Source organism: Protopterus annectens, chromosome 11.part0 (assembly GCF_019279795.1).
Source record: "Protopterus annectens isolate FY-2018-M chromosome 11.part0, PAN1.0, whole genome shotgun sequence".
Classification (NCBI taxonomy): domain Eukaryota; kingdom Metazoa; phylum Chordata; order Ceratodontiformes; family Protopteridae; genus Protopterus; species Protopterus annectens.
Window position 1 is genome coordinate 383,730,053 of NC_056745.1, and position 12,783 is coordinate 383,742,835.

At 40.4% G+C, this 12,783-nt stretch overlaps 1 protein-coding gene across 1 annotated transcript in view; it reads left to right on the forward strand.

The window, feature by feature from the left end:
• Nucleotides 1-12,783, forward strand: part of LOC122815403 (thymidine phosphorylase) — a 381,517-nt gene that overhangs the window by 209,821 nt on the left and 158,913 nt on the right. The window contains exon 4 of the mRNA XM_044087870.1: nt 1,053-1,151. Within this exon, the coding sequence (XP_043943805.1) occupies nt 1,053-1,151 (99 nt within the window). The remainder of the gene's footprint in view (nt 1-1,052; nt 1,152-12,783) is intronic.

Consider the following 12,783-nt stretch of genomic DNA (forward strand, 5'->3'; position numbering starts at 1 on the left):
TCTTCCTGCTGCAGGTTTTCTTGTTTGAAAAGACTGATTCTAGTTGGGTCACCTTATGTTTTATTTTAATTATTTCCTCATGAAGTAGATTTAATTCCTTTCTTAGGAAATACTTCTAGTTTCCCCAATGGAGATGTAAGCCTGCACCAAGTAGCACAAAGCTGTCAACATTATTTGAATGATGTTTATGACAAAAGCTTATATAGTTGACTAAAACTACTTTTCTACTTTTTGGTTAAGATGCATATTTTTAAAACTTTGATATCTCTTTTAGTCTCAGAAAAGGAATTGGTTATTTAACTCTAGATGACAGGTAGGATTCCTTGTAATAGGTAGCTGGAAGTTATACTCTGGTCTGAATCTCTAGTCATTTTCATGTTCATATGTTTATTAGTGTTTACTAGGCTAACAACCACAAGGACCTTTTTAAGCCTAGCCATGTAGCCCAAATCTCTGATAAGTTAATGTAACCTTTTTTTCAATGAATACTCTCTCACAAAAGCACCATCACAAAAATCAACATATTAATTGGAAAATCCAGATGAAATCAATACTTACATCACATTACAGTAGAGGAAAAATTATAAAAAGTATTGGTAGTGAATAGCAACAGATAAAAATGCTCTCCAGTGTATGTGTATCATATGCTCTGAGTGTCATTCATTTGTACTTTACAATGTCTTCAGTTTCATCTAGGTCATTTTCACTATACAATTTATTCAAGTCAGAGGAGAACATGAATTCTGCATTTGTAACAATAGTTTCTAAATGTGCATATAAACTTCAGAAATAGTAATCACAGTTGTCCAATCAAAGAAAAAATATGTAACTATAATACAGGAGATCTGATATTCAGTATGTGTCTGAATCTGAATCAAAGCAATAAATGCATAGATATCTTTCTTGATGGAGAGATGAACATTTTCTTGTTCATGTTTTACTTTAAAAATTACAAAGTGATTGTTTTAAAATGCCATGTTCCTTATCATCTGTGCTGCTGAGGCAATTTTACAGTTTTTTTTTTCTGACTACTGATTTTTACCTTTTTTCAGGTGCCAATGATAAGTGGACGGGGCCTTGGGCATACAGGTGGCACTTTAGATAAACTAGAATCAGTGCCTGGATTCAATGTGGACCAGACTTCAGAGCAGGTAAGGCCACTATACGCTCTGGTATGAAGTAATCACCAATTCTATCAGTTGTTTCAGCTACTCTGAGAGTCTCCGTTTTCCCAAGGAAAATAATTGAAAGTCTGAGATTTTCACAGAGCTCAGATTAAACTGGCTCTATTGAGTGCATTTTCTGCAAAAAATGCAAAATTCCACCCTTCCCATCAGTACATTAGTGATCTCTGTTGAAGAGTAAGATCTAAATGTTACATTTTACCATCCAATAACATCATTTTTTTTAAATCATAAGTCCTATTTCTGTTATTATTTTAACCCGTTAGTAAGTTTTGTGGGTTTTTGTGTATTGTAATGTATTACTATAAGGGATGTTAGACCCCTCATACTTCAAAAGTTTGAAAGCAGAGTTTGCTAAAACCAGTGCAATTTTGACATGTTCCCTTACAGGAGACCCTTTCTATTCCTATTCACCTTACAATTCCCCACTACCTTCAATGCCTTTATCCTTCTACACTCCTCATTATAAATTAATCAGTTCTGTTCCTCATTGCCATTACCATTTCTTCTCTATGGCCGTCCTTCCTGATAGCATGTAACGTTTTGTACTAGACCTCCTCATCTGCCTGTTTTCCTTTTATCTTATACTTTTGAACATCATGTGTACTTTCTTCTTCCACTTTTAACTCCCTTAACCTCACTCATTATCCATAGTGCTTTTTTGTTTCTTATACTTCTTTTTTTACCCTGATATAAGTGAACCAAACTCCTCTTTATTTCTTCATTGATCCCTATAGCTTTCATGATATTTTCATTTGTTACTTCCATGTTAATTTTTAATATGCCTCCTAAGAGACTGAGCTCTGTTTGAGCTCTATTCTCTTGTAATTCCAATCTCTGTCATTGTTACTTTATATTTTTCTACTTATAGGACCATAATTCATACTATGACATAACTTTTATTGCCAAGTGGCTCTTTCACCTTCACACTTTCCACATTTTCTGTGTTGGTGAAAATTATATCAAAAGTTATTATTTGAACTTCTCTTCTCTTCTCATCTGGCACATTCTTGACTCTTTTCTTCTTAGTTTTTACTTTGTAGGTGGGCACAGAGCTGTATATAATGCAACTATGCATTATGTATATGTACATGCATGCACACAAAAATGAAGAAAAGTGCATCCTTCCCCCCAACACATTCTAACGATGAAGCCCCTGATAAAGTGCATTGAACTGCACTAAACCTTCTGATCTATGTTATGACAGGCATTGGTAGAGCCCAAGACATTTGCAGACCTGGTCCCATGCTTTACTATATGTGACAAAAAATAAATAAATAAATAAATAAAACAAAAACACAAATGCAAGATGTCACAGACATCACACTAGAAGTAAGAATGGATGCATGACTATGGTGTTAACAGAAAGTTAAAGCCATAGTAGTGCTACTTTTGCTTATTAGGGACTAATCAGTAAAAATATATGAATAGTTTATGGAGAGAATATCTGAGACATAAAGAACAGCATAAAATAATACAGAGTGACTTTCCCCATAATAGCAACAAAAATGCCTCCCCCCCATAACAGCAGACTTTTCTGATGCATGTGAGCTATTTACTTATGTGCAGTGAAACATTAATAAGTGCACAGAAGCAATTCATGTCAAGGAATTTATGCATACAACCATGTTATATAAACTAAAAAAGTGACTTCACATAACAAGAGTAAATTTGTTGATTATAAAAGGAACTGAGTGACACTGAGTTGCTAATGCATGGAAAGAATTATCCAAAAACAAATGCCAAGTGAATTTTTTCAATGGACATTTCAGATGATCCTTTGAGAAGCATTGTGCTCAGTACCATCTTTGCCATGAAGTACTCAGAAGATTTGCTGGCATGATTACTACAGTAGGCTCTCTTATCCAGCCTCTCTTTAACTGTCCATCAAATTTCTACCATAACTCTAGCAAAAGACAACAGAGTAGAACAACACTTCACCTCCTCTAGGCTTAATAATGACAGACATTTGAGTTTTAGACTTCATATTCATTAGACAAATGAATATTGACACAAATCATGTTATTCTAGTTGATTTATAACCTATAAATGCTATTTTATATGCATTTTCTGATTAACCAGCCTTCATTTATCCAGCCTAAGGTCTGCTCCCAGCGAGACCGGATAAGAGGGAGTCTATTGTACTGAGCAGTAAGTCTGACCACTACCTTGTTCTGCAAAGAGACAAGTCAGATAATATGGTTTTGCTGCCCAATCAGTTAATGTGTAATGACACTGAGATTAACATAGTTACTCTCAAGTCAACATCATTGACTAAGCATAAGAAATGTTAATTATTGATTATGATTATATACAAGTGTTTGTGTCTATGCAGTAATAAAATAAAAGGTGGTCACTGTGTGACAAGCCACACTAGGCTGCTTTGGGGCATGTGACTAATGTTCTAGATATCAGAATACAGGCAGACTAGCATGGCCATATCAATGCATACGCATGTGTGCAGTGTAGCATCACATAGGATCATAGGAAGTTACTAGGCTGATGGCCCTAGGACCCTTACAAGCCTAGCCAAGTTATTACCCTTATTTTCACAATCAGCACCTATTGCCCCCATTGAAGAGGGACACAGGTGGAACCCCCGGGGTGAATTTATGGTCACCCATCCAACCGTCCAGGTTGCATTTGAAGATGGCCAAAGAGGTACTCTGTTTGACATGAAGTAGGAGTCTGTTCCAAAGGTGTGGTAACCTCTGGGAGAGAAATCAGTCCCTCCAGCAGGTTTTATTAATGTCACATACCAGGTTAAGGTTTTTAGAGCAAGTAACCCGTGTACCATTTGAATTACAGATATGCAGCATTTCCAATAAAGCAGGATCAGAAATTGCCTTGTATGCAAGGCAGAGATTACCTCTGAGTAGTCTGTATGAAACCGAATAAAGTGACAGTGATTTTAGATGAACCCCATAGGACAAATGCTGAAGACCTTGAATTTTCCTTGTGAGGAACATTTGTGGTTTCTCCAATTTCTGCAGGTGCTTGGCATTGTACTCAATTATTGGCCTGATAAGCTGCATATATAGCTAGATATGTAGCTACAACTCATGCTCATCTACCACAGGAAGTGCAGCATAGCAGCCATCAAATAGACCATCACTGGGCTGTACTCCAGTACCAGCTAGTTCATAATATAAATGGGAGGGAAGCAGGATAGACAGAAAAGTAGGAACAGGAACATCAGGACACAGGGGAAGCACAAAATGTAAATCATACAGTATGAAAAGTGTGTGTGGGGTAATATTTTTGGGGCAAAGAGACTCCTTTTCAAATGCAGACAAAAATGATAGGTGGGGAAGTTAGCGAGGTCAGGTTGTAGATGGGGCAGAAGGGGAAGGGCAGGTAACAGGGGCAGAAAGACAAACAGAAAACATAGACTCAGACCGGCAGGAATGATGGATACATAAAGGTAGAAGAGAAGAGAACAGTGAATGGACATGTAGAGGATAGACAGGTGGTGATAGGGATGGTGAACAAACAAAGATGAATGGCAGGCAAGGGAGGGAAACACACCTAGATGGAGATAATGTAGATACCTTGCTTTGTTACATTGCATTGTTACATAACAGAGCAGCAGTGAGGACAACAAACCCAGGCATCACGTGTCTGGGTGGTTGATGTCATGGGTTGGTTGCTTTTCTGGTGGGACAATGGTATGGGAGTGCTGGTTGTACACCACAAGCCATACCAGAAAGTTCTGTAGATTGCCAATGTGAGAATCCAGTTTCCACTATACCCCAGATATCATCTGTCTCTGCACCTGATGTTTCAAAGTCATTGTAGCAAACAAATGCAGCAAAAAGAAGCCCAGCCAAACAGAACAGTAGGACTACATATGCAACACAATTTAAAAACTACACTTAAAAATTCACAGCCATTCAAAAAACACATGTCTGGACAAGTAAAATGCTCAGAACACCAGCAAATTTCATAATATCACTGTAAATAATCCAAAATGAGTCCCAGATGAGCAAACCTCTGACACAACAAATTAGATTAAATTAAAAAAAAATGCTGCTGTCTTTTGGATTGGTAGCAAGGTCTACTTGGTCAGACCTGGTCATCTCAGTAGCAGTGTATAGGAAGGAAATACAGCACAAAGAATTCCAACCAAACATAGCAGAGGGTCCTGCTATGTAGCACAATTTGAAAGCTACACTTAAATTACAACCAATCAGAAAAAAAGTTAAACTAATATTGGTGCAAGTAAAATGTTCAGAATAATTACAGGGAGGCTGGCATAATAGTTAAGATATTTGCCTTATAGAGACACAGTTCAGGGTTTGATTCTCACATGAGTAAAATTGTCTAGAATTAAAATGGCCTACAAGGGCAGTTATTCTAGTACTAATCTATGAACCCATTACCAGCAAATGTCCTGTTTTCAAAGGAAAAAAAAAATTCAAGCAATGTCCCAAATGAGCAAAACTCTGGTGTAATTGTGACAACCCACCACTGCTAACCAGTAATCAAGGAGCCTCAATCCTCACCACTGGTAACAGTGGGGGATGTTCACTGGGAGGATAGCAGGTATGCACACAATGCTTCCAGATGTAACTCTCTGCATCAAGTGCAATTTCCCTTAAGAGCACAAAGAGACCACAGCCAGTCTGGGGCTGGTTTCTCCCTCTTTCTCCAGATCCCCAATAAGAATCCCCATTGGCACAGCTATAGAGTTGAGATCTCAGCTGAGTGACCAAGCCAAGACTCCAGCACCCTCTTTATCCAACCAGTGCTTCATGTCCCTTCCCAAGTAACTGACACACACACTCTTCCAGGTTTGATTTGCACACACAGACACACCTGGGAAAAGCTGGCACAGGTTTACTAGCTATGCCACCTTCTGCCCAGACTATAAGGTAGTTACCACTGCCATCAGTCACTCCATATCAGCTATTGTAAGACCCTTAACAAAGGGTGTCCAATTTTACTGTGTAATATTAATACTAATTCAAATGGAGCAAGGCTGTTAGGAGTGGCCCATGCAGTGTCACCAAATAAATATGCAAGTACTCTCAAAACTTAAATATCTCTACACAGATCAACCACAATGAAAGGTTTAAATATATTTAATAATAAATAATAAAAGAACAAGACAATACTAAACATATATTCACAGTGACATCAGAGTTCAAAACCACAGGAAATATTTAAAATGACATTGCAGTACTGGATCACACAAATACAGATAAACAAAATCTAAACTAAGCTTTGCTATATTCCTGACTGAATCTAAGAGAATTATACTATTCCCTAGTAATTTACTATTTGAGCAAGGCAGATGTGGTGAATGGTTCTTGATGTTGTTGTCAGGTCCAACACAGAATGCACAATGCTCTGTCTCACTAAGAGACTTCTCAAAATAATATCTAAAATATTACTGATGGGATAGCTTGCAGAATGACATAACTTCTTGTTATTTGACTTCTGGTTCCCAAGCAAACCCCACACTGCTGGAAGCTGGCAGTATTTAGCATCTACCTGTAAAAATACATAGAGAAAGGCTATTCTGCAGATCTTTGGCAGGTGCTAGAAGTCATAAAACAATTACATTCTTTCATGCTTCCAAAGTAGCAATTAGTTCACCCCAAAGACACTACAGAATGCTTCCTAGTACAGACTACGTTGAGGCATCTTTATGGCCTAGCCTATAAAGTAATTTAATTTCAGATATTTTTTCTAAAGTTTGCTGGACTGAGGTTAACCCTCCAGTTTCCTTTGTTAACATATACATTTAAACTGTTACAATAATGCATGTACATTTATGGTCTCTTCCAGTAGGGCATGCTGTGGATACATTTTAAGCACAAGCACTTTACAAATACCTTTTCAACACAAACATCTGTAGAAAGCAGTTTTATGTACACATGACATACAGTTCTAATGCATTTGTAACACAAGCATCTTTTATAAATTAGTTTAATATTCACAAATGACATAGAATTATTTACAAAATTCTAGCTAGCTGTCCTGGCAGTGCCTCCTTTTGCCAAACTTCTTCCTCCCTTTGAAGACTGAAGCAAGTTTTTCAAGTGACCCTTTAGAAACATTGCTTGAGAGGAATGAGCCTATCTTGGAATATATTACCCCATTCCCTGTCTTGATACCCCATCTGTGTTGGCATTGCTAACCCCGCTGTGGCGCTGCACTGTCATATCATATGCCTGCAACCCTAGGCTTCACCTTAGTAACTTGGTATTTTGTTGGCTGCCTCGATGTAGCCATGTTAAGGGATTGTGGTCTGTAACTATTGTGAATTTCCTTCCATACAGATAAGGCAGAAGTTTCATCAGTGCCCATACTATGGCTAGACATTCCTTTTCTACAGCTATATAGCATTTCTCCTTGGGTTGGTGTCTACAGCTGAGACATACCATTAGGTGCTCTTCTCTCTCTGGGGAAACCTGGCTGAGTACAGTCCCCACCCCATGGTTTGAAGCATCCATCTGCACAACAAATTCTTTGCTGCAACCTGGACTGGCTAACACAAGGGGTCCTCCCAAAACACCTTTAAGCTTCTGGAATGCCTGCTCACATGCTGGGATCCACACTACCTTATCTGGTCTGTTTTTCCTTGTCAGGTCTGTATCGGGAGCAGCTATGGTACTATAATTGGGGAAAAACTTTCGGTAGTACCCTGCTGTCCCTAAGAATGCTCTCACCTGCTTTTTGGTGACAGGGACAGGCCATGCTTTAATGGCTTCCACTTTAGCAGGTTCTGGCCTGATCTTAACACTCCCCATTCAATGTGCCAGTTAGGAGACCTCTGCCATACCCACCTGACACTTACTCGGCTTAATGGTCAACCCTGCCCTTTGTAGTCTACCCAGCACCTCCCTGACATGCTGGAGGTACTCTTGCCAGGAATGGCTGTAGATGGCAATATCATCCAGGTAATCAAGGGCAAAATCTCCTGCTCCTGCTAGGATATGATCTACCAGCCTCTGGAAAGTCATTGGGGCATTTTTCATCTCAAAGGGCATCTTCATGAACTCATACAAGCTGAAAGGAGTCACAAAGGCTGACCTCTCTCTAGCGTTAGGAGTTGAAGGCACCTGCCAGTAGCCCTTGGTAGAATCAATAGTTGTAAGATACTTAGCCCCACCCAGGTGCTCTAGGGCTTCATCTGTCCTAGGCATAGGGTAAGCATCTAACTCTGTGTGACTATTTAATTTTCTGTAGTCCACAGAGAACCTGGTGCTGCCATCCTTTTTTGTTACCAACACCACTGGGGAGGCCCAGGGACAGCTAGACTCCTGGATTACCCTCAGTTCGAACATTTCCTGTATCTCCTCCCTCATAGTCTGTTTGACTCTCTCAGGCACCCTATAAGGGGCCTGCTTAATAGGCCTTTGGTTTCTGTATCCACATGGTGCTGCACCAGGTGGGTACACCTTGGTTTCCCACTGAACATGCCCACAAACTCCCATACAACTGCTCAGATTTCTTGAACCTAGGTAGGGGATAGTTTGTGCCCCTGCCTCCTGCCTATCAGTTATACTATGTAGTTAATATCACTGACCTTCCTTACCACTATGAAGGGTTCCTCCCAAATGACTTGTAGCTTGCTGTTTCTGACAGGAATGAGAACCATAACTTGCTGCCCTACAGCATACTTGCTGGCTTGAGCATTCCTGTCATATCAGACCTTTTTCTGCTGTTAGGTCTCTGCCAGATTTCCCTGGGCCAAGCCCATGAATTTCCTGAGCCTTGCCCTGAGAGTTAGGACACATGCCACAACAGATTGCTTGTGAGATTTACACTCACCCTCCCACTCATCCTGAATCAAATCTAGAGGACCCCTCACCCTATGCCCATACAGCAACTCAAAGAGTGAAAAACCTGTGGATTCCTGGGGCACCTCTCTGTAAGCAAAAAACAGATGAGGCAAATATTTGTCCCATTCCATCTTAAGCTGGCCTGCAAATACCTGTAACATGGTCTTTAGTGTAGAGTTTAACCTCTCCACAAGACCATTAGTCTGGGGGTGGTAGGGGGTGGTCTTTAGGTGCTTCACCCCAAAATACTTCCACAGACTAGCCAGCAGGTCTGACATGAAATTGGCACCTCTGTCAGTCAGTATTTCCTTTGGGAAACTTACCCTGCTGAAAATCTCTAACAAAGCATTTTTACCTTTCCTGCCTCAGTGGAGGAGAGGGCCACCTCCTCAGGGTATCTGATAGCATGGTCTACAACCACAAGAATATACTTCTTCCCTGTGGAACTTGGGGTACTCAGAGGCCATGCAGTATCCATAACTACCTTCTGAAATGGCTGTTCAATTACAGGAAAATGCATCAAAGGAGCTTTGACCTTGTCTCCTGCCTTGCCTACTTTTTGGCACTGCTCACAGGTCCTGCCGTATGTTGTTACATCTCTGGAAATCTCAGGCCAATAAAAGTTCTGCATAATATGTATCTTGGTATGCTTTATGCCCATATGACCTGCAATGGGAACATTATAGGCTATGGCTAGAAGTGCCAGATGGTAGGCTCTGGGTACTACCATCTGCTGTATTACCTCACCTTCTAGCCCTCCCTCAGTGGTCCACTCTCTATACAGCAACCCTTTGTTCCAGTATACAGATTTCAATGTTTCCTTGAGAATTAGTTGCCTCCCTAGCTACCTCCATCAAGCCTTGTAATGTAGGGTCTGAGAGCTGAGCCTGTCTCAACTTTCTCTTTGTAACACTTCCCAGCTCCCCTTCCACAGGAAGTCTGGTATCCTCTGACAGTGGTGCCTTATTGTCAGCCTGGGTACTGCTACTCACCTCTGCCCTTGAAGTCACTCTGTCCAAGGGAACATCAATACCCACCAGCCGCTGTGGCTCACTTTCAGTCTCACTGCTACAGGATAACTCCCTCTCTGAAGTAACCACCTCACCAGTCCTGGCTGCAAATGTGAGGACTGTCTGAGTCCCCCCAGGTTACCAGACCCACATGCCTGTCTGCAAACCTGAGTTCATGTAACTGCATACACATTAGGTACTGCATTATCAAAATCATTCCCTTTCAGAAAATCTGCATGGATATCCTCAAACATACCTACTTGCTTGCTTGCTTCCTTTTCCACCCTGCCAGTTGAGGTGAACCCTAGCCAAAGGTATTTGGAATGGGGGCCCTCCTAAAGCTTTGACTGGAGTAGACAGCCTAAGCAAGTAGTGCTCCTCTTTAACCATTGCAGGCTTCATAATGGATAGGTCAGAAGCTGTCTCTTTTAACAGTGGCCTGTTGCCTATCTAAGATAGGATATAACCTCTTGGGGTAGTTTAGTACCCTTCTTATCTCCAGATAACTTACCACTGGTATTCTGTCATTCCAACCTGCTGTCTCTCCCAGATTTTGTTCCCCACCTTGCCTCCATGGACATCTATATGCTACATGGCCCCACTGGTTACATTTAAAATATTTAACCCTTGATCCTGGCTGTGTATCTGAACTAGTGGCTTCCCCTGCTACTGGCGGACTCTGTTGGGCTGGATTAGGCTGCCCACCATTGGTTCCCTTATACCCATGTGTAGCACTGGATATCCCTTTCCTGTACAGTGATGCCCTGCTTGCTAGGTATAGGTCTCTTTTTTTTCCTAACTCATCTGCAGTGTTGCATTCTCTATCTGCCAGTCAGCTTCTCATGTCCTCATGCTAAGTGCTAAGGGATTGTTCCCTGACCAAAAGGTCTGCCAGCCTTTTAAAAGTGGTGACCTGACACCCACTCACCCACCTATGAAAATAAGTGCTTAACTCAGCAATATAATCACACACACTTTCATCTGCCTTGTGACTATACTCACAAAACTTATTTCTATAAGCTTCAGGTGTTAACTAAAAATATTCTAATAAACAATTTTTAACTCTTAAACAATCAGTATCAGACAGTTTAGAAACAGCAGTTACAGCTTTACCATGGAGTAAGGGAGTCAGAAACTGTACCCTGAGCCCATGGTCAACATTATATTGTTTACATAACTTTTCAAACATATGAATAAAACTATCACAATTATCACCATCTGTAAATTGTGGAAGAAATTTACTGACATTTATTGCTTCTGAGGTTTGGTTGCTCTATTCCCTGTTACCTCCATGACCCTGGCGAAGAGTCAGCATTTTCTTTTCATGTTGCCTCTACCTCTTAGTTTCTTCCAGATGTCTCAATCTCTCTGCTGATTCTAATTCCATCTGTTTCTCCTTTTCTTCATCCACCAAACACCACGGTCTCTCTGCTGATTCTAGTTCCAAATGTTTGGTCTTCAGTTCAAGTATCTTTAACTCCAGACAGATTTTTAAGTCCTCTGTGGAAAATTGAACTGTAACTTTTCTGAGAGTTGTACATCCCAAGGCCAGTCTGGCTATCTTCCTGGTTGCTGGTTTGTGATGCAGCTGTGGTTTTGGCTGCAGCCATTTCTCCTTTAGTCAGGGTGGCATGGCCCAGTCTTTTTGCTTAACATATCTCAGCTAACTGGTTACTTGTCAGCTTGCCATAATCCTCTGCTGACATCCTTGCCTGTTCTCCCTGACTAATTAAGCTAACAAAAAATAAATAAATAAATAAAACTATTGTGATATGAAACTCTGAATGTCTACCATGTGGCTGGCTGCTTGAAAGTACAAATACCTTCTTTAGTGACCAGTGTTTACAGGCTACAGGAGTTCAATATCCACACCACTGAATCCCAATATGTGCTGTGGTGATCCCACCACTGCCAGCCAATTAATATGTGATGACCCTCCACTGCCAATCAGTAATCAAGGAGCCTCAATCCTCACCACTGTCAACAGTGCGGGATGTTCACTGGGAGGATAACAGTCGCACACAGTATTTCCAGATGCAGCTCTTTGCATCAAGTACAGTTTCCCTTAAGAGCACACAAAGACCACAGTGAGTCTGGGGCTGGCTTCTCCCTCTTCCTCCAGATCGCCAATAAGAATCCACACTGGCACAGCTATAGAGGTGAGATCTTAGCTCAGTGACCAAGCCATGACCTCCAGCACCATCTTAGTCCAACCAGTGCTTTGTTTCCCTGTCTAAGTAACTGACACACACACTCTTTCAGGTTTGATTTACAGACATAGACACACCTGGGAAATGCTGGCACTGGTTTATTAGCTATGTCCCTTTCGGTCAAGACTAAAAGGTAGTTACCACTGACTCTTTATCAGCTACTTTAGGGCACTCAACAAAGGATGTCCAACTTTACTGTGTAATATTAGTACTAATACAAATGTAGTTTGAATAAGAACAAGGCTATTAGGAGTGGCCCACACAATGTCACCAACTTAATATGCAAGTACTCTCAAAACTTAAATAGCTATACAAAGATCAGCCACAATGAAAGGTTTAAATATATTTAATAATAAATAATAAAAGAACAATACAACACTAAATATACATCCACAGTGACATCAGAGTTCAAAACCACAGGAAATATTTAAAATAAAATTGCAGTACAGGCTCACACAAATAAAGAAAAACAAAATCTTAACTAAGCTTTGCTATATTCCTGACTGAATTTAAAAGTATTCTACTATTTTGTAGTAACTTGCTATTAGAGCAAAGCAGATGTGGTGAAGGGTTCTTGTTATTATTG